At 34.8% G+C, this 27570-nt stretch overlaps 1 protein-coding gene across 9 annotated transcripts in view; it reads right to left on the bottom strand.

The window, feature by feature from the left end:
* The window catches only part of LOC123745834 (zinc finger and BTB domain-containing protein 7A), a 72164-nt gene that overhangs the window by 2795 nt on the left and 41799 nt on the right, over positions 1 to 27570 (bottom strand). For 5 of the 9 annotated variants that reach the window (XM_045726878.2, XM_045726879.2, XM_045726874.2 and 2 more), the window contains exon 6: positions 21118 to 21701. The exons of 1 other annotated variant lie outside the window; for it this stretch is intronic. In XM_045726878.2, coding sequence (XP_045582834.1) covers positions 21198 to 21701 — 504 coding nt within the window. In that variant the 3' untranslated portion in view covers positions 21118 to 21197. Of the gene's footprint in view, positions 1 to 3198; positions 4040 to 7559; positions 8673 to 21117; positions 21702 to 27570 lie in introns of those variants that run through there. 3 more of the 9 variants (XM_045726881.2, XM_069317598.1, XM_045726883.2) reach the window with 2 other exon arrangements.

Here is a 27570-nt window from a genome sequence, read left to right as displayed (position 1 = left end):
ATTAATCCTTTCCACACTCCCAAAAATATTAACTTAAAATACATTTTATACATACTAGTACTGTACTACTATTTTGTACTACAATAAGTACATCTTACCTTGATTGAGGACTCTTGTTGGCATATGGAAGACAGTGAGGGGGGTTGGGGGGAAGGAGGAGAGGTGTTAGTATTTGGAAGGGGAGTCCCCTTCCATTATAGCATCAGGTAGTGATGACTTCTTTGGGGTACTCTCTCTCTCTTATGTTTTGCAGGCATACCATTAGGACCTAGTTGTGGCTCTCTGCTTGTTTTTCTTGCTAAAAACCTGTCTAGCAACACGTTTATCCCTACGTTGTAACACTTGTCTGAAGTGAGACATCACATTGTCATTAAAAAGGTTAGCACAATGGCATATTACAGCTTTATCTGGGTGACACTTTTCAACAAAACTTTGCAGTTCTTCCCATAGTGTACACCACTTCTTAATTGTTGAGGAAGGGACATCCTCTACTGCCTCCTACTCCCTTGAAGAAATTTCCTCAGCTGCCTCTTGCTGCTCCTTCTATAGAGCTAGAAGCTTGTCTGTGGTCAGTTCTTCACTGTAATCCTCCACCAACTCCTCCACATCAGCACTATCCATCTCCAAGCCCAATTTCTGGCCCAGAGAAACAATTTCCTTAACAATTGGCACTGCAGGTTCAGGCTCAACCCCCTCAAAGTCTCATTCTGGAACACATTCAGGCCACAATTTTCTCCTGCCAGAGATCATGGTTCTTAGAGTCAATTCTTGCTAGGCTTTGTCTATAAGGTTTAAAGCACTCAGAATGTGAAAATAGTTTTTCCAGAACTCTTTGAGGGTGAAGTTTGTGGCATCAGTCACTTGGACACATTTCCGGAAAAGTGTCCTGCCATAAAATGTCTTAAAATTGGAAATGATTTTCTGGTCCATAGGCTAAATTAGAGGAGTGGTGTTGGGAGGAAAGAACTTTATTGTAACAAAACTAAATTCCTCCAACAATGAATCCTCCAAGTCTGGAGGATGAGCAGGAGCATTGTTGAGGAGAAGCACGGCCTTGAGTGGCAAACTTATCTCCTGCAGATATATTTTGATGGCAGGGCAAACCACTTTATTCACACAATCGGTAAAAAATTGCCTTGTCACCCATGCCTTACTATTAGCCCTCCACATCACACTTAGTTTGTTTTTCTGCACATTATATTTTTTGAAAATCCTTGGATTTTCGAAATGATACACAAGAAAGGGTTTAATTTTCATATCGCTACTTGCATTACCACACAGCACAAGAGTTAGCCTATCTTTCATAGGTTTGTGTCCAGGCAATGGCTTCTCCTGGGTAATGTATTACCCAGGAGCAATTACCCTTTGGCAATTTTTTCCAGAATAGCCCTGTCTTGTCACAATTAATCACTTGTTGTGGTAGGTATCCCTCACTATCTACAAAATCTTTAAAATCACCAACAAATCTTTCAGCCACTTCTTTATCTGAGCTGGCACCCTCCCCCATGCCTTGCAACACTATGAATGCCACTTATTTTCCGAAAATTTCTCAAACCATCCCCTACTTGCCTTAGACTCTTTCGTATCTGCATCACTCATTCCAGGGGGTTTTCTTTATAAGATCTTCATTCAATAGCCTTGCTTTTTCACAAATGATGGCCTCTGAAATGCTATCACCTGCAAACTGCTTGTTGTTTATCCAAATTAATAAGATTTCAACATCAAGTGTTGGTGTTCTTTGTTTTGTAACTGCTGTTATGCCTTTTGCCACTTTAACACTCATAATTTCCTTTTTTCTCAAGCAATTACAGAGCATATTGTTGACATATTTTTATTGTACTGTCTAGCTAGTTCAACAGCCCCCATACCATTTTCATGTTTACGAATGATCTCTTGCTTTTGCTCTATGGTCATCCTCACAGTTGTTCTCTTAGGTTGAACTTTACCACTGACTTTCTTGGGACCCATGGCATAATATATAGTAAGAGCTTTAGTGTTCAGAAACAAAAAAAAAAAGGCAGGAAAAAGAATGGAATTCTTTACAAAGAATTCAAGAAAGGTTGTCACTAGGTGGGAGACACCAGTAAACCGAGGCACGCCTCACCGCACCATGCGCTCGATAGACCCGTACGTGTATAAACAAATTACGAGCACTGAGGTAAACCTCGAGCACCGAGTTGAGAATTTAAAAGAAATTGAGCTCGAGTACCGAAAAATTTGAAGAGTGGCATTCGAGAACCGAGGTTCCACTGTACTACAAAATTTTATGTTACAAATCCACAAGGGCCTTGATGAGGGCCTTGTGGCCTCATCACTGCCATATTTTATTTGTTGTTCTGTATGTTCACGTAACATATTTTATATGTTGTTCTGTATAATTTTAAGGTATTAATGCAAAACAGAAACAAAAATTATTCTGGTAAAAAAAAAAAAAAGTAAATGAGAAAATTTGTAATTGGTTGTTTTACGAACAATTGAATTCCTTGGAAAGAAATGGTTTAAACATTTTGTAGCATTGTATTTCAAGCTTTTTATTAATGACCAAGTTTGGAAAAGCCATGACAGTGTTGGAACCTGATGACTTGCATTGGCTTGTATAAAACCAATAGTTGACCACATTAAACTAACTAATGGTATAATTTGTACTTTGTGGAAAAGTGGCCTGTATTTAAGTCACTCACATACTATGTGCTACATAGTCTCTCAAGTTTGGTGCCTTCTTTTGATAATTATTTACTCACATACTAAATGTGGCCATTATTTCTGATAACTTTGATGATAAAGTAAAGCATAATACATCTAAGTTGAGGTCTAATAACTTATGAAGAAGATCCTTATGTGTGAATTGGATGCTAATGTTTAACATTTTATGTTACAAATTATTTATTCCACAATTTGACGGTTTATATATGCATAGCTTACGATAATATAATAATAATAGAGCCCATGTCTCACTGGATGAATGAACAAGAAATTGTTTATTGTCATTTTATAAATACTACAAGAAATTTATTGTATTAAACTCAAAGAAGAATGATAAATATTGTATCTGGATATATTAAAAAAGTTGAAAACACATATTACTGTATTTTAAGATATATTCTATTTAGATATTTGGCACTATTTGACAACAGTAATGCCACAGATTCATACTTTAAGATTAATATAATATTTCACTTGAATAAGTAAAACTCATAATTTCAATATCTTAACTTTATTTTGAGTAGAAATTAATTTTCTTTGTGTAAGTTTGAATGTAAAATAATATAGAAAATAAGACACAACAAGAACTTCAATTAAAATGCATGTAAAAATATATACATAACAGCTCTTTAACACAACAGTGCTGAGCAGCATTCTGTACATTAACTGAACAGAATTCACAAAACGCCTGTCACTCTTTCTGTTTACATTCTAATATAACACATAAATAATTTGCGTCTCATAAATAACAAGCATAAGACTAAATTGATTGCACTTGCATTCTCTCACTTTCTAAATTGTCATTAAAATATTACTGGGCCAAAATATAAAAAATAGACATATTGTACTATTTTCTTATCCAGAAAAATGTTTCAGTGTATAAATACTCTATTATAAATAGTGTACAGCATTCAACTATCCCATTTTATCCAGTGTGTGTTTCAAGATGCCTTTTCAAATGACTCATCTGACTTCCTCGATATGAACAGTACTGACAGGCATATGGCTTCTCACCAGTATGAGTTCTTAGGTGCTGCTTAAGATGAGATTTTCTTGCAAATTGTGCAAGACAATATGGACAGGAAAATGGTTTTTCTCCAGTGTGTGTACGTTGATGAGCCGTTAAATTTTTTTGATAGGCAGTACGAAATGAACATAAATTACAAGAATATGGCTTTTCTCGAATGAGGGCCAAGCTTTGGCCTGAAGTTGTCTCTCCATTAGTAGCTCTATTTTGAGAAGGAAACTGTTGTAACTTCCTCACATTGGTTGGAAATTTTACTGCTGCCATAGGTCCTTGTGAACTGCTTCCTTGACTCTCACTGTTCAGCTCCACCTGTAAACAATATTAACTTTTTGTAGTGTTTCTGGGCAAGCAAGTGTCAGTACCGTACTTACTAAAATATTGGTTTTCATCAGCAAGTCAGTGAGGAATCACTGAAGCTTTACTGTTCATTAGTTTCCCCATCAGATCAGCATACAAAAATTTTCACCCTGCAGCTTCAAATCACAAAGTGTGTGATTAACCACACAGTAATAAGAACAATATATCCACCAATGCACTAATTCCCTTAATTGCTTTCCAGGCTGTTAATTTGTAAAACAAGTTTTAATTTAAACTACAGTACTTAGATATGAATGAGCAAATTCATTTCAAATTAAAAGCAAAAAATAAATAGTCCACTGAACACTGCTCCCAAGCTGCCAGTACAGTATTAAATTCTACCATAAAACCATAATATGATCAATAAATCTGTGTTTGCTTTGTTGAATACTTTCATGCACAGATTAATTGTTTTTCTGTAATTAAATTCTATGTTGTCATTTTAAAAAAGCCAATGTCATGTGATTTTTGCAGCATCATTCTTTTTCTTGTCTATACACTACATGAACACACCTTTATGGCTACATCTGACAATGCATTATACAGTAGAATCTCAATTTTAAAGACAACTGTAATTTATACTGGTCTCATTACAATATTAACTCTTGGGGTGTAGCTGTCATCAAAAGTGCCACTCTGCCTGTGCAAGAAAAAACACCAATTTAATTTTTACTTCCCTCACTGAAAATCAACCTGTATATAACTAGTATGGTACCTACAAGACTGTACAGTATTTGTAAACTGCCTGACCCCTCACCAAATTTTGAGCTCGTGATAATTTCTCTCTTACAATCTTGGACATCATAATTCACTTTCATTTTTTTACCTGAAAAGGTGCAATTGCTAGCACCAAATGGGCCAGTCAGAAGCCTAAGGGCCCATGCAGGAATATACCTGCAAAAAAGGAAAGAAAAAAAAAAGTCTGCCAGCATCTTAACACTCCAGCCATGATTATGTTTGCTACTATAAATTTAGCCTTTTCTTCCATATTAACCCTTTCACTACAGGTCGGAATAATATGATTTACAAAACATTTTTTCTGCCATCATATTTAACCCAGGTGACTTAATACCTCAATCTTGCCTAATTTGAATTCTGGTAACCTGAATCTTCAGTTAAAGATGGGCACAGCATTTGCAACTCTCCCTAATTTGCTTTCCGTGTTACTTGATTAATGATTTATTAAATATTAATGTTATGGGATCACTTAGATCTTTTATTTATTTATATATGCAAGAATTTTTACATTCTAGTAAAGCCACTAGCACACATAGCATTTCAGGCAGGTCCTTTATCCTAAGTTTCCCAGGAAAACGAGCCACCAAATTGTTTAACTAGATAACCATTCACTGCTGGGTGAACAGAGGTTACAGTTAAGGATTGGCGCCCAGTCAATCCTGCACAGACAGGATACGAACCCAAGGCCAAAGCGCTGGGCGAGTGTCTTACCACTGCGTCATGAGGGACTGCATCTCATCTCTTCTTTACATTCATTTAGAATCTTGTCAAAGACTTTGGTTCTGAAGATTTGTTTGACTTTAATTTTTCAAACTGTTTAACAACTTTATCCATGGTAATGCATAAACAATTCTACTTGCCTTCTTCACCACCTTCCATACATAATTTGTTTAGGTGTGGGTAAAATGTCAAGTTCTTCTCTAGTAAATACATAAATAATGTACTTATTTAGAATGCTACCTATTTCTTTGTCATTATCAGTTACATGACCTAACTCATTTGTCAAAGGACCAGTCTTCTATCTAGTCTTTGGTATATCTGGAAAAATTCTTTGGGGTATATTTTTGCCTATCTGCTGCACATACCTCATAATTTCTTTTTGCTTTTCTTGTTTCTTTTCTTTAACTGTTTTTAATAGTTTAATTGTTGTTTTAAATATCCTTTCTCATTTGTTATATTATATAGAGCTTTTTTTATTCCAAATAAAGTTTTTTCAGTCCCTTGGTCATCCATTTTGGATCATTGTTATATGACCTAATCAATTTATACAGTACTGTAACTTTGTTCCTGGACATTACAATTATTGTAATAGAATTATAAGTTGAATTCACATCCCAGTCCACTGTCATGTCACCAACCTCTTGACTCCCATCACGTCCCAGAGACAGCCCACCACCTCTCATGTTCTGGTCTGTCCAATCTACCCTTCCCAAGTAACTTCTTAATAGGTACTGTATCACATAATTTGCTTCATGGAAATTTGGTACCTTCACAGAGTTTTCTTATTCCTCAGAAATTTTCATTCCTCCTCTTTGACATTACAGTTCAAATTTGCTGACATATAATGATACATCATGTCGTCAAATATCTATCAGTATGAAATAATATATACCTGTTAATTTGATATACAGTATTAACTTATAAATTATTATATATACTGAATTATACAGTATATCTGTCAATTCACTTTTTCTACATTCATCCATGTTTCTGTTATTAGGAATACAATAATACAGTATCTACTGTTTAGGTGCACTTGTGTGCACAGCAATCATCTATTTTGTTTTAAAGACTCCTGCTTTTTGTGTGGTATACATTTAAGGGTGTTGTTATGGTGATGCCTGTGTCTGCTCCTGTTCTTTTTTACCCCAACTTTTTTTCTTTCAGTCCCAAACTTTTCCCCAGCCAGCACACACCCTTATTACCTCCTTTCCCTAAAAAATTCACATACCTTTATCATCTAACAGTTTAAACCGAAATATCTGCCAGAAATACCTCCTCAATCCACATTCACCTATTTCTATGACTTGTCATATAATTATGGTATGTTATGTTTTTTGTATATCATGATATACTGTACTGTATTATGCACAAGTGATGCATATACAATACAGACTGTATAGTATTTGTAAACTGCCTGACACCTCGCCAAATTTTGAGCTCGTGATAATTTCTCTCTTACAATCTTGGACATCATCATTCACTTTCATTTCACTTTCATCACTGCTGTATATATTCAGCAATGCTATGCACACTGAACCACTGAAAAAGTTAGTCATGACCCAATAAATAATATTAGAAATGACCCCCCCCCCCAAAAAAAAAGTATAAACATTTTATGGGTCCTGAGAACAGTGTAATATTTATGCATTGGCTATGGTTGAAAGAGTGGATCCCTAGTGTTAAATGTCTAACTTTCTTTAATGTTGGTCCACCTGTACAGTCCAATTGGATTTCAGAAGATACTGTGCATTCATCATAATAGAATTATTGTACAGTACTGTAATTAAGAAAGCAATCTCTCACATAAAAGGGATTCTACTAGTATCAATTTACACTTATAATATTTTTTACAAGAAACTCAATCTAAAGATATATGGTTTCAGCATATACAATATACAGTACTGTAAAGTACATCTCAAAATGCCATAACAAAATCAAAACACATAAATAATGGTGCAATATGATGTTATAATGACAGTATGCTTAAGAGTTGGAGTAAGAAAACTTTTACTTGACCAGTTATTGGGTTCCATTACAACCACTGTTTTTATTTATTTATTTAGTTTATGAGAATTTTTTAGTCATATTACTCAGACATTTTGTAGCAAATAGAATTACTGTACCAATTTTAACTGATATATTTTGAAATGTGAACATCATTACTTGGTGAATTATGTCTCCAGGATATTTAATTACGTATCAGTTTTTCTGTTGTTTATATATAATTAAAAAAAAAATATTCGATGAAGAGTTAACAATTCTGTCATAATTGCCTAATATATCTTGAGGCATGTTGGCATCCTATTTTGCCGAAAGATAATTCTGCACGTGAAATTTTCATATAGCCAACTTTCTTGTCCATGCATGCCCCTTTTTTAGTTTGTCTAGTTTCTAGATTACAGATATCTAAATAATCATCAGTAATTCTGCTTCTTTTGAATTCTCTGCTCCTTAGTTCTCATTAGAAACTTAACTATAGCATAAAAATGAAAGCTGTATATTATTCAAACTACCCATCAGAAGATGAAGAAACGATGATATTTCAGTTCATCTTCGGCCATTATCAAGTCATGTAATAATTCATTAATTTTCTGATGTGTGGTTTGGACATCATATCTTCAGTCATGTTACTGGCTCATTGTCTGCATGAAACTTATATCTTTTGAATAACTACTGAATGTATATCAAGAATAATACCATCATACATCACATTTTACACTGTGTGTGTGTCTAGATGCTTCTTCAGAGTGCTCATCCTACGAGACCGATATGGGCAGTATTGACAGGTATAGGGTCTCTCATCTGTGTGAGTACTGAGGTGTTGCTTCAGATGGGATTTTCTTACAAATTGTGCTTGGCAAAATGGGCATGAAAATGGTCTTTCTCCAGTATGGGTTCGTTGGTGATCAATCAGTTTGCTTTGACAGACAGCACGGAATGAGCAAAATATACAAGAAAAAGGCTTTTCCTGAATGAGCTCTGAATTTTGTACTAAAGCTGAATCATTATCAGGTGTTCTTGTTTTAGAAAGAATATGGTGCAGCTTCTTCAGTGTTGTGGAGACCTTTACTGCTTCTAAGCTTCCACGTGAACTGCTTGCTTGACTCTCACTGTTCAGCTGCACCTGTAAACATTAACTTTTTGTAGTCTTGTGAAATTATTTTGGTTTCTAAGTTTGCTTTTATTGGTAGCCAATTTTAATTTCATATTCCACTTTGTAATAAGTGATCGAGTATCTTCATAAAGAGAGCCAAGTATTTTCACCAACAACTACTTATTACACTGTATTTATATTTTTAATCAATTCTTTTACTTGGTCAACAGGTCTTACAAATTATCTTTATAAATAATTATTTCTTCATTGAAAAAGCCCTGCAAAGATTTCTTATTCTGTTAGGAATGAGCCATAGACACATCAAATTGTATATCAAAATGGCACATTGTCAATTCAAATTCTTGAGGTTGAACAAGAAATACAGTACAGTATAATGTACTAATTTCAATTTAAAATAATTAACATTGTGTTTATGGGAAAATGTTTTGAAATATGAATGCCTATTATCTAAAACGACAGTTAAGAAAAAAATCAGGTTTCGAGTGCATATGAAATACTGTACATGAAAATCTCATTTCCGAGCACGACACTTTCTCTTGGACAAGGTTTTGTTAGTATCAAGTACAGTACAATATAGGGTCATATTAGCACTAGGAAGACACAGGACAAAGCTTAATCCAGCTCAGAATGACCTCAAATCCTTTCCAAGTACTACTCTGCATCACATACACTGCCAAGCAGTGCTCTTCCTAACTACCAGTTGGGCCATCTGATCACCTTATACAATCATTAGGTGGCAACACCTACGATGCACAACGGAGGTTTGCCGATTCCAGCTTACTCACATTCTTACCCGACTCCAAAATAAACCCTGAACACGGGAAAAAAAAACAAAGGTGGGCTGAGGGGCACTGAATGTCCTGCTCAGAAAGGATATTTTCATACTTTGAATACTCAAAAGCCTGATTTTTGGGCTGTCCCACTCAGTTGCTCAGAGGCAGATATCATAATTGAAGTCAAAACCAATAAAACTAGGTAAAACTAACCTGAACCAGAAGACGCCACAAGAGCATGAAGGGCCTAGCAACTGAGGAATTGAACAACAAAACAGCTTGATCCAGATGTCCATCTGGAAGAAAGCCATCCCGGGGCTACATACTAGCAATGCAGGCAAGGAAAATTGAGAAGGTACCAGGACACAAAGGTAGTTTGATTTTCAAGCACCCAAACCTTGAGAAGAATGACTTTAGTGTAGGAAACTTTCACAGGTTGAGGGCACTAGAATAAACCTGTTCTTAGCACAGCGTGACCACTGTTTATGAACTATTGTTACATACAATTGCAATTTGGCAAAGTTTTTGATTCCGTGCCAGGAGCCCTTAAACATTATTAGCAAGTATACTGTAAGAAGGTCTTGAGATTTTTTATTCATTAGATTTTTGGACTTTAATTTTATCTTCCACTGGTTGATATTTTCACCGATTAGTAATTTCTTAAATCTAACTGCTGTTGTGATTTTAATGAGAAACCATTAAATCACTATTAGGCTTTCTGTTCAAGACTCTTATTTCTATGTTTAATAATGTACAGTAGTTATTACAAACAAATCAATGGAGTTGCTATGGAATGTCATTTGGGTCCGTCTCTTACCAACATTTTCCTAACTTTTATGAAAAAAGTTGGCTAGTGAGTTGCTCTCGTGAATTTAAACAGGTATCTTATAGAAGATATGTGGAAGACACCATTTTACTCTTCAAGGAACTCTCTCATATTGTTAAATTTAAAGATTACTTGAATTCTTGGCATTTGAGTATTAATTTAAGTACTGAACTGAATTTAAAGTAAATAAATATACTGTATATGATTTCTTGATTTTAAACTAATTAATGATAATGGCATTAAAACTTCCATTTATAGAAAATCAACATTCACTGTTTAAGCCCTAATTTTCATTCTTTTGTTCCTGATTTATGAAGAATTCAATCAGAACCCTTGTTAAGAGAGCTTATTCTCTTTACTCAACTTCATATAATTTTGATATTGAACTAAAATTTACCGTTTCTTTTTTTAATAATTGTTATCCCTTCATAATGTACAGACTTACATTATGAAGGATACCTAAAACAGTTTTTGCAGAATAAATTTTGTCCCGTCAAATTTATGTGGATAAGGATATTAGATACAATACAGTATATTAAATTACTCTGCAGTTCCATTGGTTCATTAGCTTCTTGGCCAAAAATCAACTCTGTAAATTGTTTCAACAATGCTGTCCCAAAATAGACTTAAGGTTTACTTTTACGAATGCTAATACAATCATCACATAATTTAAAGATAATCTTCTTACTCCATTGCATTCCAGTATTGTTTACTATATCCTGTATGTTCTAGTTGTAATGCTAGATATATTGAAAGCTTCATCAAGATTTATCTAAGCCATCATTTTCTGGAATTAGTCAGGATACTCACTCAGCAGACCTTCCTTTCTGATTCTAACTTAGAAATTACAAATAACTACAGTGACTCTTTTTGATTAATGGAGTTATTGTACATCAGAAAACTTCATTCTACACTAAATAAAAGTCATTTGTATATACTCTCATAAATCAAGCCTTGCACAGGGCTTGGAGAGTAGAACTCCCAGAACCCCATCCAGGTAAAATCCAGGTATGTATAGTTTTAAACAGTTTCCATGCTAGTCAATTTCCTCTATCATCCCATTTTTAATATCTAAGGTACATGATTTTTTTTAATATGATTTTTGTTTTGTTTCTATAGAAACTGATGTGGTTTTGTCAGTTATTGTATTATTTAAAGTTGTTAACTGTAGTCATTTTGATGATTTGTTATTTTTGTTTATTTCAGTACCATCTACACTCAATAAACCAAATTATATATGGCCCACCCCCATTCAAGTTCGCAGATTTTTTACTGGGAATGTCCAAAAATATATTTGTTGCAATTTATTTGTGTTTTCATTTTGCAAAAGTCTTCGTAACCCAAATTTGTATTCGAGTTCAGAGGTCAAAAACTCAAAACTTGATGTTTATTTGTGTTTCCTGTTTGGCAGAAGTTTCATTAAAACGAATTCCTATTCAGGATAAATGGTCAAGAACTCAAACGTGTATTCATTCAGATTACTAGGAGATTCAGGTCACCGAAATCCGAATTACAGAACTCTATGTAACAGTACGTACTGTACTTGTACGTTTCCCATGTACAGTACAGTACTGTATTATCAACCAATCACTTTTTGACCACTTAAAATTAATAGTTTTATTGTATATATTTGTTTAGTACCATACATTTCAAAATAATGTTATTGTATTCCCTTATTGTCCTGATTTATATTTTGCCATGTTAATATTTAGAAATATCTGGTTCTATTTAAACTTAAGATATATAGAAATTAAAGGCTCAACAAGGCTCTAATAAAGAACACAATTTTGACACATAACCAGACCATCATTAGAGATATCCTGAACAACAATAAAGAAATAATCAACAGATACAATGACAACAGAAGATTAGACATAGGTGAAGAACTATATATAAAATACTCGAGTGCTGGGGGGAGACGGGACACCACAAACGTAGCTCTCATCTTGTAACTACACTTAGGTAATTACTCATCCAACTGTCAACAGGCAGCTTTCACTTAGGTACATCCTACCACTTTCACGGCTAAGGCTGAATATCCAGCTTACACCTTACACAAACACACACCAATATGAGGAGTGGTAATGAAAACTTGAATTGCAAGGTAACAACTCTGGAAGGTCAAATAAAAAGAGCTCTGTCAAAAGCCTTTTTAGGTCCAGAAAGAGCAGTCAACCCAACCATCCTCTTTACTCTGGTCATAAGTTCAAGTCCCCAATGGTGCAAGTGAATGAAATGTTATTTCCAAGTTTATTTTGGTTTGCAATTTATATACTGTATAATTATTATTGGACCCAAAAATTGAAACATTGTTATAAAGTGAATGTGTTAATTTTTTACCCAATGGAAATATATTTATTATTTTCTTACTTCCTTCAGCACCACTGTCGCTGTTGTAACCCATATGGTCAATGAAGGGAAAGTACAGTGATGCTATGCCACTCTGGTACTCAAAGCATAGTATGACAGTGTCTTGAAAATATTTCAACATCTGTTTTTGGTAATCTTGGGTATAGGTAGAGTTATTATTTTCTGATAATAATAACTATTTAATAATGTTGTATTTCAATTTTATTTTTGTGTTTAAGAATGGTTGACCAGACCACCAACAGCAGGCCTGGTCAGAGACCAGGCTGTGGGGACGTTGATCCTCGGAACCAATGCAAGTAACCACGAACATTGTTTGGGCATGGATGAGCCACATGGTGCAATGATTTACTCCTAGCTGTTTTGTGAAGATTTTGTATAACAGCATAATTTATAAAACGTCGCATTTAAGTTTGTTTAAAAATGTTGTGCACCGTAAAAACACTGTACAGTAGTTTACAATTTAGTCGGTTGCTAACATGGTCGCATTCTACCAACGGCTTAGCCATTAACGTTTTGGGACAGATGAAAACAATTATTTTATAAAATTTATCTATTCAGGAGAATTTGAGGTAGAACCTGTATAAATTTTGGGTGTTAGTAGATGGAGAATACAATGTCACCCAACTTTATGAGGTGGATATGATAAAATATTTTGTCCCTCCTTTGAGTATGTACATACAAAACTGTCATATACTATTCAAGGATATATATATTTTATATATAATGACAAATATTAACAGGGTCACAAATGACCCAACACTATGAGAAACAATTCTACAGTACTACTACCTGCCTGCATAATCTAACATGAAAAAGGAGCACTGTCTCCCGCACCCCCGCATGACCTCAGATGATACGTATCGCAACCATTTGCTGTCTGCCATCAAAAGGCAACCACCAGTACACTGTTTAACCTGAGGTATCACACATTTTTTCCACTCTACATGCATCACAACATATCATATGAGGTGACAATTTGTAAAAAAAACTCCTAATCTATCAAGTCAGGACATCTTAAGTTTAAAAGAATTATGACTGCCTGAAACAACTTTCACATGTGCTGATAAACGAGGTGATAAAGCTTAAGCACATGCCCATGGTGTATATTTTAGGCCTTCAAAGAAATTTTATTACTGTCTTTATTTTATACAAAATAACGATATATAAAAGCAATGACAAAAGTTAGCAAGTAAATCAAATACTCGATACATTTCCAATTTTCAACACCATTGGTCTAACAACTAACCCAAAAATTTGGAATGGATTCACAAATGAAGGAGGAAAATGCAATTTAAAAAAGAACACACTAATGAAAACTACAAAACTGAAGTTCATACTTTGCCAACTATAATCATAATTTTTACATTTCTGAGAAACACGTTCACACAATACAGGTATTTCCAGTAGGTGTAAAGGTTTCATAGTAAAATTTATATCCATGTTGGGTTTTAAAGATAGAGGCAGAACTGATCTTATGGACACACTAGCTTCAAAGACACAAAGATTAAAAATTTTTAATATATAATTTTTCTCAAATTACATTTATTTTATATATATATATATATATATATATATATATATATATATATATATATATATATATATATATATATATATACATATATATATATACATATATATATATATATAATATATATATATATATATATATATATATATATACACATATATATACATACATATATATATATATATATATACACACACAGTACTGTATATATAAAAAATTGAAACACAGACCAGGAATGTGTTATTCTCTTAATACAATTAATGATTGATTTATTTTAATTTTTTAGGGAGTCCAATTGCCACATAGACACAATAATTGATGGCCAAATTATAATTATTTTGGACAGGATATGAATGACACATTATTTATGTTTATTCCAATTACAGTGCAATGAGATAGAAATACTCAATATGTACAAAACAGCCCTGAATAATTTTAACAGCAAAAATCTGAAGTCCAGCCCTGAGATGTACTTACTGTAGTAGTATACTAAACTTAGCAAAACAAATCACTGCAAGTGTTATACAGCATACTGAAACTTGTGAAACTTGTATTATATAACACACTGAAAGACATACATAACTTCTAGACAGCTAAGCTCCATTTGGTTAACAACATCAAGTGGACTTTTTAATACTAATTTTTTGAACCTAAATATATAAATTTAGGTTTCTTCATTAAATGCAATTAACTAGGTAGTGGACAAGATATAATCAAGTGTACTTCATTAATTTTTTCAGTAAATATTACTAACTAGAATCACTGCAGGGAAAGGATGCTTTACATGTTATCATATGCTGAGGTCAGAAAGCTAGATGCTCTTGAGTCTTTCTAAAATTTATTCTAAGTCCTGAATTATACCAGTATAGCTAGATGTAAATACAGTAATGAATTTTATGTTTTACAACATGCAGCAAAACTTGCAAATGGAATAAAAATATGTATTCAAGTAGATTCCATCACCATATAAAATATGGTGATGGAATACACACACACTCAGGCAGCAATCGCTGCCCGAGCGGTATTCTAGCGGCCCAGGATCAAATCCTGGAGGGATTAAAGAGCTTACAGTTTGCATTTATATTTATACACATTTATATACAAACACACACACACACACACACCCATTTACTTTCTTGGTAAAACATAATAATATCTTTATATATATATATAAATATATATATATATATATATATATATATATATATATATATATATATATATATATATATATATATATATATATATATATATATGATTCACAGCAATGATTGACAACGCTGATGCTGAAAACAAAGCCCGCCTCCTAGCGGTAACAGCACCCCACGCCGGGGATTTTTTATTTGCTGTGCCCAATGCAGCCCTGGGAACTCGCCTCAGTCATGACGCTCTCCGCATTGGAGTTGCCCTTCGCCTTGCCGCCCCCATCCTCACCGAACATAGGTGCATCTGCGGAACTGCGATGGCAGACCAATATGGTCGTCATGGTCTGGTATGTCGTAAATCACAGGGTAAAATTGCAAGACATGAAGAAGTCAACGACATCATCAAGAGGAGCCTCGCCACAGCCCGCTGCCCGGCACAAAGAGAACCACACTTATCCAGACCTAACGACCCTCAGAAGCGCCCTGATGGGGTCACCTTGCTACCTTGGAAGGATGGTAAGCAAGTGGTATGGGACTACACGTGCGCTGCCACACTGGCCAGTACCTACCTCCACTACAGCACACGTGAAAGCGGTGGTGCTGCTTCTTTCAGGGAATCGCAGAAAATTATTAAATACAGAGGTCTAGCACACTGCTACAGCTTTGTTCCGATCGGCTCGGAGACCCTCGGTTCGTGGGGAAAATGTGCATTGAAGTTCCTGAAGGAATTGGGGGACAAATTGATCAGCGCTACAAAAGACCAGAGAGCAAAAAGTTTCTTGTTCCAGCGCCTCAGTGTTGCGATTCAAAGGGGAAATGCCTGTTGCGTCTTGGGCACTAGTCCAACTTCAGAGGAATTCGAAGAAGTGTTTGACTTGCAACAATGATCGAACCCGTCTGTGACATTCATCAATGTTTCCCATTGTTGTGTTCTTCAAGAGATCCATAACCTTTAAGCACCTTTTTGCATTATTATTTTTGTATCAACCCATGTATATCTTGTAACCATCAAATGCATAATAAAGCACAAAAAATATTCAAGGAAGGGGGTGGTAGGAGAAAAGCACACAGAAACTGTATTGGAGGGGATCTAAACATTCCCTCTAATGCGTTATGCGTGGTTTCCTCCGAGGCTATGGGTCCCCCTTCTTCCAGCTAGAGGTGGTACTCCCTTCCTATATTATATATATATATATATATATATATATATATATATATGTTGTTAAATATGACTGAAAGGATAAGATTAATGATTCTAACACGAATCTTCTCAATATTTTTTACGTTTTTCTTCACTTTGGGGTAATTGAAAAACTAACTTTCCAAAGTTCATTTTCTCATTTTTTATTTATGGTCTGACATCTAAAAGCGTTTCGCAAGGACTTCTCACATTTTCAAAGACAGGTTTACACATCATTTCATGCTTATATTCATTTTGGGTAAGGTGATATCACACAAATGTTTTTGGGCGAGAGGGCAAAAGCCAGAACACGAATCAATGGGTATATATTGAATATAAAAACAAAGTAATTACAGAAGGCCTATTGGCCTATATTTTCTCTTGCTGCTTCTATGTTGGTTCGAGGCTTTGAAGTGGGTAGAATATAGTTATGTGTTCATTGGCTGTTGATTGCTGGTGATGACTTTTTGATGTGTAGGGCCTCGCTGATGTCGAGTCTCCTGCTATCACTGTATCTATCGATGATTTCTGTGTTGCTTGTTAAGATTTCTCTGGTGATGGTCTGGTTGTGAGAGATTTTATGTTCCTTGATAGAGCCCTGTTGTTTGTTTATTGTTAATCGCCTAGAAAGAGACATTGTTGCCTTGCCAATATACTGAGATCTTTGGGGCTGACAGTCCCCAAGTGGGCATGTGAAGGCATAGACGACATTGGTTTCTTTCAAGGCGTTCTGTTTGGTGTCCGGAGAGTTTTTCATGAGTAGGTTGGCCGTTTACTTGTTTTTGTAGTTAATTGTCAATTGTATCTTCTGATTTTTGTGTGTAGGGATAACGTTCCTATTAATATCTTTCAGGATACTTTCCTCCGTTTTATGAGCCGTCAAAAAGAAGTTCCAGTAAAACAGTCTAATAGGGGGGTACAAGTGTTGTGTTAGTTGTTTTTCAAAGACAAACCTGTCTTTGAAAATGTGAGAAGTCCTTGTGAATGCTTTTAGGCGTCAGACCATTAATAAAAAAATGAGAAAATGAACTTTGGAGAGTTAATTTTTCAATTAACCCCGACAGTGAAGAAAAACGTAAGAAATATTTAGAAGATTCGTGTTAGAATCATTAATCTTACCCTTTCTGTCACATTCAACAACATATGTTTACAAGAAAGACTGCTACCCAAATACACTATATATATATATATATATATATATATGTCGTACCTAGTAGCCAGAACTCACTTCTCAGCCTACTATGCAAGGCCCGATTTGCCTAATAAGCCAAGTTTCCCTGAATTAATATATTTTCTCTAATTTTTTTCTTATGAAATGATAAAGCTACCAATTTCATTATGTATCAGGTCAATTTTTTTTTATTGGAGTTAAAATTAACGTAGATATATGACCGAACCTAACCAACCCTACCTAACCTAACCTATCTTTATAGGTTAGGTTAGGTTAGGTAGCCGAAAAAGTTAGGTTAGGTTAGGTTAGGTAGACGAAAAACAATTAATTCATGAAAACTTGGCTTATTAGGCAAATCGGGCCTTGCATAGTAGGCTGAGAAGTGCGTTCTGGCTATTAGGTACGACATATATATATATATTACAGTAGTATATTTTGGTAGTGTTCTTTCCTGTAGACATATATTATTAAATATGACCGAAAAAGTAAGATTAATAATTCTAACATGAATTTTCTCTATCTTTCTTACGTTTCTTTTCACTGTTGATGGTAATTCAAAGATCAATTCTCCAAAATAAAAATGAATTTTGGAGAATTGATCTTTGAATTACCATCAACAGTGAAAAGAAACGTAAGAAAGATAGAGAAAATTCGTGTTAGAATTATTAATATATATATATATATATATATATATATATATATATATATATATATATATATATATGAGAGAGAGAGAGAGAGAGAGAGAGAGAGAGAGAGAGAGAGAGAGAGAGAGAGAGAGAGAGAGAGAGAGAGAGAGAGAGAGAGGGGGGGGAGGTTACCACCTCTGGTTGTGTTTGTAGGAGCTTGCGGATTTGAAAAAGAGGAAGGTCCATATACAGTGGTACCTCGGAATACGAGTGAGTGTCCCTGTATACGAGTTTTTCAGAATATGAGCAGGATTTGCTCGGAAAATTTGCATTGGAAGACGAGGGTGTTGATACGCGTACAGGTCGACTAGCGCGTGGTGACATGGCGATCACGCCTCAGTTTACCAGTGCTTCGCGCCCAGTGACTATCCCGCCTGAATTTTTCATAAGGATTTACAGTTTTTTGTCGGATTTTTGGCCATTTGAGCATAAAAGTTGTTACTATATATCTCGCCATGGGTCCCAAGAAAGCCAGTAGTAAGGTTCAACCTTAGAAAATAGTTATGAGTAGAGGCAGTAGAGGATGTTCCTTCATTAAGAAAATGTGTGAAGTATGGGAAGAACTGCAAAGTTTTGTTGAAAAAACTCACCCAGATAAAGCTGTAGCAGGCCGCTGCATTGACCTTTTAAATAACAATGTGATGTCTTACTACAGACAAGTGTTAAAATATAGGGAAAAACAAGTATCTTTAGACAGATCCTTAATAAGACAAGCAACTCCTAGTGGTATGCAGGCAAAACGTGCCAGAGTGTGCACACCAGTGAAGTTCTCACTGCCTGATGTTATAATGGAAGGGGACTCCCCTTCCAAACAGTAACACCTCTCCTCCTCCCTCTTCCTCACCATCTTCCATATGCCAACAGAAAGGGTAAATAGTAACTTGAACATACTTTTGTAGTGTAGATTTAGATGAATTAGGTATAAAATTTAGTTTGAAGTGAGGTTTTTGGGTAGTCAGGAACGGATTAATCATTTCCCATTATTTCTTGTGGGGAAATTAGCTTCAGTTTACGAGTTTTCGGATTACGAGCTGTCTCCAGGAACGGATTAAACTCTTAAACCAAGGTACCCCTGTACTGTATAATATATATATATATATATATATATATATATATATATATATATATATATATATATATATATATATATATATATATATATATATATATATATATATATATATATGTCGTACCTAGTAACCAGAACACACTTCTCAGCCTACTATGCAAGGCCCAATTTGCCTAATAGGCCGAGTGATTTTCTTTATTTTCAATTAACGGTTTCCAATTGCTTTTTTCAATTCTTATCATTATATTATATTAAGAACATAAATTGTTGACTTAGTTATATTAGTTTAGGTTAGGTTAAGTAGGGTTTGTTAGATTCGGTCATATATCTATGTTAGTTTAAACTCAAATTAAAAAAAAAAATGAACTCATACATAATGAAATGGATAGGTTTATCATTGCATAAGAAAAAATATATAAATTCATGAAAACTTGGCTTATTAGGCAAATTGAGCCTTGCATAGTAGGTCAAATAGTGCATTCTGGCTACTAGATACTCTCTCTCTCTCTCTGTATATATATATATATTACCCATACCCATATACATATATATAATATTACAGTATATAATAAATATGACATATATAAATATAATCTATATAATATAAAAAATATAATATAATAATACAATCTATATAATATATATAATAAATATATTCTATATAATAGTATAATATACTATATATAATATATATAATGTAATATACTGTATAATATATATATGCACACACACACACACACACACACATGTATATATATATGACTGTGTCAGACCACGAAGGAAGGATTAAGACAGTTATTTCTTTAGGTACTTTTGTATTTAATAATACATCTTCAGAGGGATGGATTTACAGTTCAGTGGTGTGGATATATAAGTAGGAATGAGGCGAGAAACAATGTCTTTAATGATATAAGGGATATTAATATGGTATTATTGGGACAAATGTGTATCAATGATTCCACTCAAACCCCCTCTAATTATTCAATCAAAAATGGAACTAAATTATGCAGACCACAACTAATGTTCAAATTACATGATTGTAATCTGTATTAAAGCAGATTCAATATTGTTTCTACTGAAAATGCTTTTATAATTCATTATTGAAGAAGCCTTCTCTCAATCAATTTGGTGAGAACTTTCTGACAAACGAACAAACAAAGCATTAGACAATTGGCCATGTCTTACAAAATAAGACATGGCTTTACACTGTAAGACACGGCTAAGTGTCTAATGCTTTGTTTGTTTCTTTGTCAGAAAGTTCTCACCAAATTGATTGGGAGAGGGCTTCTTCAATAACGAATTGTAAAATTACTTTCAATAGAAACATTAATGAATCTGCTTTAATACAGATTATGAAGTCATGTAATTTGAACATTTGAAGTAGTGGTCTGTATAAATTAGATCCATTTTTGATTGATGAGTTAAGGGATAATTTGAGTGGGATCATTGACACACATTTATTCAAATAATACCTTATTAATATCCCTTATTATCATTAAAGACATTGTTTCTCACTTCATTTCTGCTTATATATCCACACCTCTGAACTGTAAATCTTCTAATGCATCTTCTGAAGATTCAATATTAAATACGAAAGTACTTAAGAAAATTCCTGTCTTAATCCTTCCTTCGTGGTCTGATATTGTCCCATTGTTCATCACTTGTTAATTTCATCATGTTTTACACACACACACACACACACACACACACACACACATATATATACATACATCCTTCAGCCAGAAGATATGACATCATATACAATGCAAATATTAAAAGTTCATTGATGTGTCCTAATATGTCTCCTCAGATTGCTCCTACGGCTGAATTTAGCTGAGCATAACTGACAGGAAAAGGGTTTTTCTCCGGTATGGGTAAAAAGATGATTTTTCAAGTGAGCTTTCTGAGCAAACTTTAGAGGACAGCTTGGACATGTATATGGCTTCTCACCAGTGTGGGTTCTCATATGAACTTTCAGGTTATATTCAAAGGAAGCAGTAAATGAACATTCAGGACAGGAATATGGTCTTTCCCCAGTATGAGTACGAAGATGAATAATGAGATTACTTTTTGAAGCAGTAGCATATTGACATTGTGCACAAGAATATGGCTTTTTGTTTTTTTTCCCCATGGCCATGTAATTAGTTTGTATCGAGATATTTTTCTTGGAGTTGAAGCAATAACAGAAGGAGTTATGTTGCATATCGTGGACATCTGAATGGCTCTTCTCAACCTCTGAGGCACCTTCTCCGCTGGTACCCTGACCGTCAGTGGTCATGCTGACCTGTAAAGGATGCCCATCCTATTCAGTGATCTAATTCTATATATATATACAGTATATATAAAACAGATTATACTTTGCATTACATGACTGAGAATAGACATTGCTCACATTTAAATCTTGAAATGCATGCATATTATCCTAATCACAGAGAAATTATGAATTAAGAAAATATTAGAAAATATCTGCAGAACTGTATAAATATATGTAAAATACCACAAATAAACAGCAGCATATGAGATTTAAGACCGAGTCTACTGTATATTCTATTGTATATATATATATTACATACAGGTACATATTATATATATATATATATATATATATGACTGAAAACTCACAACCCAGAAGTGACTCGAACCCATACTCCCAGGAGCAACGCAACTGATATCTACAGGGGGCCTTAATCCGCTTGACCATCACGACCGGACATAAGGAAGTGATAGCCGAAGCTATTTGAACCACTTCCCCGCCGGCACTCGGATGGTAATCTTGGGCATAGCATTTTATCAAATCACCTCATTCTTTGGGGCACACGTGAGGAACACAAATGCGAACAAGCCTGAATGGTCCCCAGGACTATATTCAGGCTTGTTCGCATTTGTGTTCCTTACGTGTGCCCCAAAGAATGAGGTGATTTGATAAAATGCTATGCCCAAGATTACCATCCGAGTGCCGGGGGGAAGTGGTTCAAATAGCTTCGGCTATCACTTCCTTATGTCCAGTCGTGATGGTCAAGCGGATTAAGGCGCCCTGTAGATACCAGTTGCGTTGCTCCTGGGAGTATGGGTTCGAGTCACTTCTGGGGTGTGAGTTTTCAGTCACATCTAGTCCTGGGGACCATTCAGGCTTTGTTCGCATTATATTATATTATATATATTATATATATATATATATATATATATATATATATATATATATATATATATATATATATATATATATATATATATATATATATATATATACATACACACACACACAGTATATATATATACTGTATATAATTAAGCTTGAAAATAAAGTTTTGAGTTCTAAAACTGCCGAAAACTGTATTATAATTATTTCTGATGATGATATCTGTGAGAAAGTTAAATGTTTAAGTTCATAACATTTCGATAGTGAGCAAAACACAATTTCTTAAGCATATACAGTACTGAATAATAATAATAATAATAATAATAATAATAATAATAACTGTAATAATAATAATAATAATAATAATAATAATAATAATAATAATAATAAACAAATGTGTATCATTAGATAACAAAACAAAATAAAAATCATTTTCCATGTTTTTTCACCTTATCTTATTATATGTAGTCACTCTTTAATTAATATGCAGGAATTCGGTCAATACTGATTCTCACAGCTCACAGGTTTGAGTTTTGGTATTAACATTCCAATTGCATGAGGGGCAACTCTGCAAAAACATAGCTGTATTTGTCTTGTATAATCTTGCATAAATAAGGTGCCAGAGATTCACACAACTGAGTTTTTGTTGGTGCATCACATTTGAATATTCTTATGACTCATCACAATTATCTTGTTTTATGGCCTTTCTGAATCACATTTTTTTCATCCTGAGCTCTCAAGAGTATTTTCCCCTTTATTATGTGCAATATTACTTTCCATACAATGCACAAATTGTACAGGCTGATTATACTCAAAATTTTTCCCTTGTGAAAGCAAGCCCAAATCCATCCTACTACCCATCTAAGAAAGTTAGACAAAATTCATCTAACGCAAACTCAAAATCATTCTTATTCTTCAAACAGACCAATTTCTTTAATTTATGAACACAATTCTATTACTCAACTTGTTCCGTTTAAGAAGAAAATTATATAAAAAAAATGCCTTAAAAGAAATAGATTCATGCACCGTCAACAAAATGGTTTCTACTATGACTGCACAAGGAAAATTTAATTTCTGTGTAACTGTCCATAATGGTCATTAAGTAAAAAGTAATACTGTAAGTATCACATATTGTACTATAATGATGGCAACAGCCAACACATCTATACATGTTTAGCTCTGCTGCCTTTTTACCAAACTATCACCTCAACTATCTAGTTGCAACAACTGTGCTGTGTTGGATGACCTTTTGTTGTTTTAGCTTTCTTCCATCTAACTCATTATGAAGTAGAGCCTAGTAACCAATAGTATGACAAATTTTAACATAACATTTTGAAAACAAAATGCATATTTTGAAAGGCTTAGTTTATTTTCATAATTTTCAAAGATGCTATCCTATCTCCTTGGTTTGAGATTTAGGCATTACTGTAACACCATTCATAACTTTTCTAAGATGCCCTTGACACAAAGTACCTCTAGAAAACCATGTCTGGTTTACTAGGTCAAGCAGTACTTTCACTAATGGGCAGATGGTCATCACCTTTAAGAGCCAAATGAACATAAGAACATAAGAATGAAGGTAACTGCAGAAGGCCTATTGACCAATACGAGGCAGCTTCTATTCATATCTATCCAATCTCATTCATATATATGTCTAACCTGCTGCTTGAAGCAATCAAATGATCCTACTTCTATTAAGTTACGTGGTAATTGGTTCCACAAATCAACAACCCTGTCCCCAAACCATTATTTATCCAGGTCTTTCGTAAATCAAAACTTATTCAATTTATACTCATTTATATTCAATTTATACCCACTTGCTCTCACAAATGGTAGATTGTTCATACCAGTATGTAGGTGGTGGTAAGACAGAACTTAACTTCACGTACAAGATGAAGTTAAATTCTGCAAATGACTATTTCTACAACAGACATTTAGAGTATATGGCTCCATTATTAGAGGGGGAGGGGGGGGGGGGGAGACTTAAAAGATTTGTTTGCTGTGCACCAGATATGTTCAGTAGTTCCTTCATGTGGGTGTGGATTACGGCCCATTTTATACACCCAAAAGGCCATGCCTTGGAAGAATTATTCCAAGCCTGTGTATTAGCCACACAAGCATCCTGGTACGGTTGCTCTTCTGAAGATTATTCCTTGCAACCAAGCAGATGGCTTGGTTCCAAGGAATGTGTATCTTCATGGACTAAATCAATCAAAGTTTGTAGACTTTCAGGTGAAACTGTTGGCAGAAGGACTACCTCGCAGCCATTCAGTCATGGGACTGACTTTGTGTGTGGTAAAATTTTCAACAATATTATAGATTCACTGCTTTTGAGTGATAGGGTTGATAAAGTACTGTAATTTCTGCCTCATTCCATATGTTTCCTCAGAAGTTAGGAAAATATGAATTAAGTAGCTGTATTAGCTTTCCATGCAACCTTGGCAAAACCTTTGGTGGATTTATAAATTCAAATTCATTGTGTTATCACAGTTTAGCTAGTCTAATACTTCCTTTGACAGTGGCAGCCTGTCACTTTGGTCTCATTGCTATAAGTGTTTCCCAGTATGCACTGCTGGGGGACCAACCAGAGATCCCTTCGACCAACTCCCCCTCATCACTCACGATAATAATTGCTATGGTCATGCATATTTTCTATTTGCTTTGTAAATTACCTGATGGGAAAGTGTGATATTTAAGTTTATTTTATTTTTACAGTTATGCAGACAATCATACGCGAACCTTTCCGTTTTTTATTTACATTAAAAAAAATGAGGAAAGATGAAATGTTCATAAATATTTATATATTCGGTGCTGTCACCACATTCTATTACCAATTAACTTTTTTGTATCTATATTCTAGAACATTCATTTTTTAACATTTTGTCACCAAATTTATCATTTGCAAACATTGACACAAAATTTATAGTGATAACCCAAACAGTAACTAGAAAACATAAAGTCAGCAATGAACGTAATGAAATGCCTCTTTCTGGTGGCTACAACTATAGATGACCTTTTGACAAGTTGCTAGTTGCTGGGTTAGCTCCACTCAATTTAAGTCACACCAGGCTCTTGAGTTTTATTAAAAGCCTACCAGAAACCAGAAGCCAAAACCTGGCCTTCTTACAGAGGTACAGAGAGCAGGGGATGATCTATCATCCCAACAAATAAGCCAACAGAAAGGCAAATCTACAGGTCTGAAAATGAGCTACTGTACCCATAGTTAGATCATTCACCTTCAAATACCAATTGTCTGCTACCATGTGGCAGCACTGGATGCTCCCTGATCTGCCAGTATAGCTCCTCAGCCATGAGCCAATTAGAAGCAAAATTAATTCACTTGAAAGGGAAAGGGAAAGGGAAAAGGAAGGTCCTGAATGCCACTATGGAACTACTAGCAAGAGGAATTTCATTATATTTAATGAGTTTTCTGGGAGAGATCCAAGGTGACTCCTTGTTGCTGTCTCACCACACAGAAGAAAACAAAAAGGAAACTCATCAAGGGCAGAGAAAAGCTCACGCCAAGAACCCCACTCCCATAAAAAAAAAAAAAAGAGGGTACAGTATTAGCAATGAGTAATGCTATGCAATGCCACAAACCCCACTGTATCCCTTGCACATTAACAAGGCAACAAGCTGCCAAAACCCTGCTAGACCATCAGAACAATGAGCCTGAATATCAGCCCAAGATATTGCAAATACAGGGAACAAAGTCACAAATTTCTGCAAATCATATATCATGAGCCAGAGGGCAGACCACAGGCTGGCTAAACTTGATAACACTGCGGATGACCTGAAACAAATGGGCCTTGAAACGAGGTACCAAGGACACCTAGTAAACTATCAATGCATTCCCCAAAGCATTTTAACTGGCACAGAAATAATGACAGACAGCTGCAACCACACAACAAATAAGGCACCCCTGGTCAAACAAATTAAGAATCAACAACCAAAGGACCCCTCTGGAAGTCTGCCATCTCATTTTTTAGCTAGAAAAGTAGAAGACTGAAAACGAAGAGACTTCATGCTTTCAAAGGAGGGTATGAAGCTCCCTAACTCTACTAACGTAAGTGAGAGCAAACAACAACACACCCCTGTAAAAAATCAGAGATGGAAAAAACTTGATCCTGTGATTAAGAAGGTTTAGAAGGAAAATGAGCAGAACAAAGGTGAAAAAATGTAAAGGACAACTTGCAAAAACACAGCCGACAAATTATTGACATCAAACGCAAAACAAAAGCAGCTCAGCCAATACCAAATGATATGAGGCAACAGTATTCAACATGTGATGTTGATCAATAAACAATCAGGACAAAAAGAAGAGGACCACCGGAACCGAGACATAAGACAGGTGACAGAGAGGAAAAGATGAAAGTGCCAAAAAACTATCTTTTGTCTTGGTGACAATATGGTCAGACACAAAAAGAGATCAGACACCTGCAAATTAAACTAATGGTGATACTGTAGACCTGAGCTAGAAACTCCAGATGCGAAGATATGGAAAGAGCCTTGAACCATTGACGAACATCTCCAAACTCATATACTGAAACAGGGAAAATGCGAAAAAACGTGTGGATTCTGACAACCGGCCAGAAGGGTCTGGAAACTATGGCTGAGCTAGCCACCAAGTAGTCAGAAGATTACAGTACCATGCCCGCAAATGTCTTCTGTCTTGAAAACATCACAACAGCAAAACTGGAGGGTAAAGATACAGGAACTCCCACCTACTCCAGTCCAGCTGAAAGACATCTACAATGGAAGCCTTGAGATTCAGGTACAGGACCACATATGATGTAGTCTGCTAGTTCCAAGCTGATGTGAAGATTTCTTCCTGGGAATACTCAAAGGTCTCGCAAAGCCCAAGGAAAAATGCGTTCTCAATGTTCTACTCTGTGGTAATGGGATGGAAACGATAAGTCCACTCATATGATCATTTGACATGCCCTGCATATGATCCATGTGTAGTCAAACCCCCAAGAATACACAAAACAAGCCCCTTGTAAAGTCCAACTCT

This window comes from Procambarus clarkii, chromosome 88 (genome assembly GCF_040958095.1).
Source record: "Procambarus clarkii isolate CNS0578487 chromosome 88, FALCON_Pclarkii_2.0, whole genome shotgun sequence".
Taxonomy (NCBI): Eukaryota; Metazoa; Arthropoda; class Malacostraca; order Decapoda; family Cambaridae; genus Procambarus; species Procambarus clarkii.
This window is presented reverse-complemented; position numbering and strand designations above follow the sequence as displayed.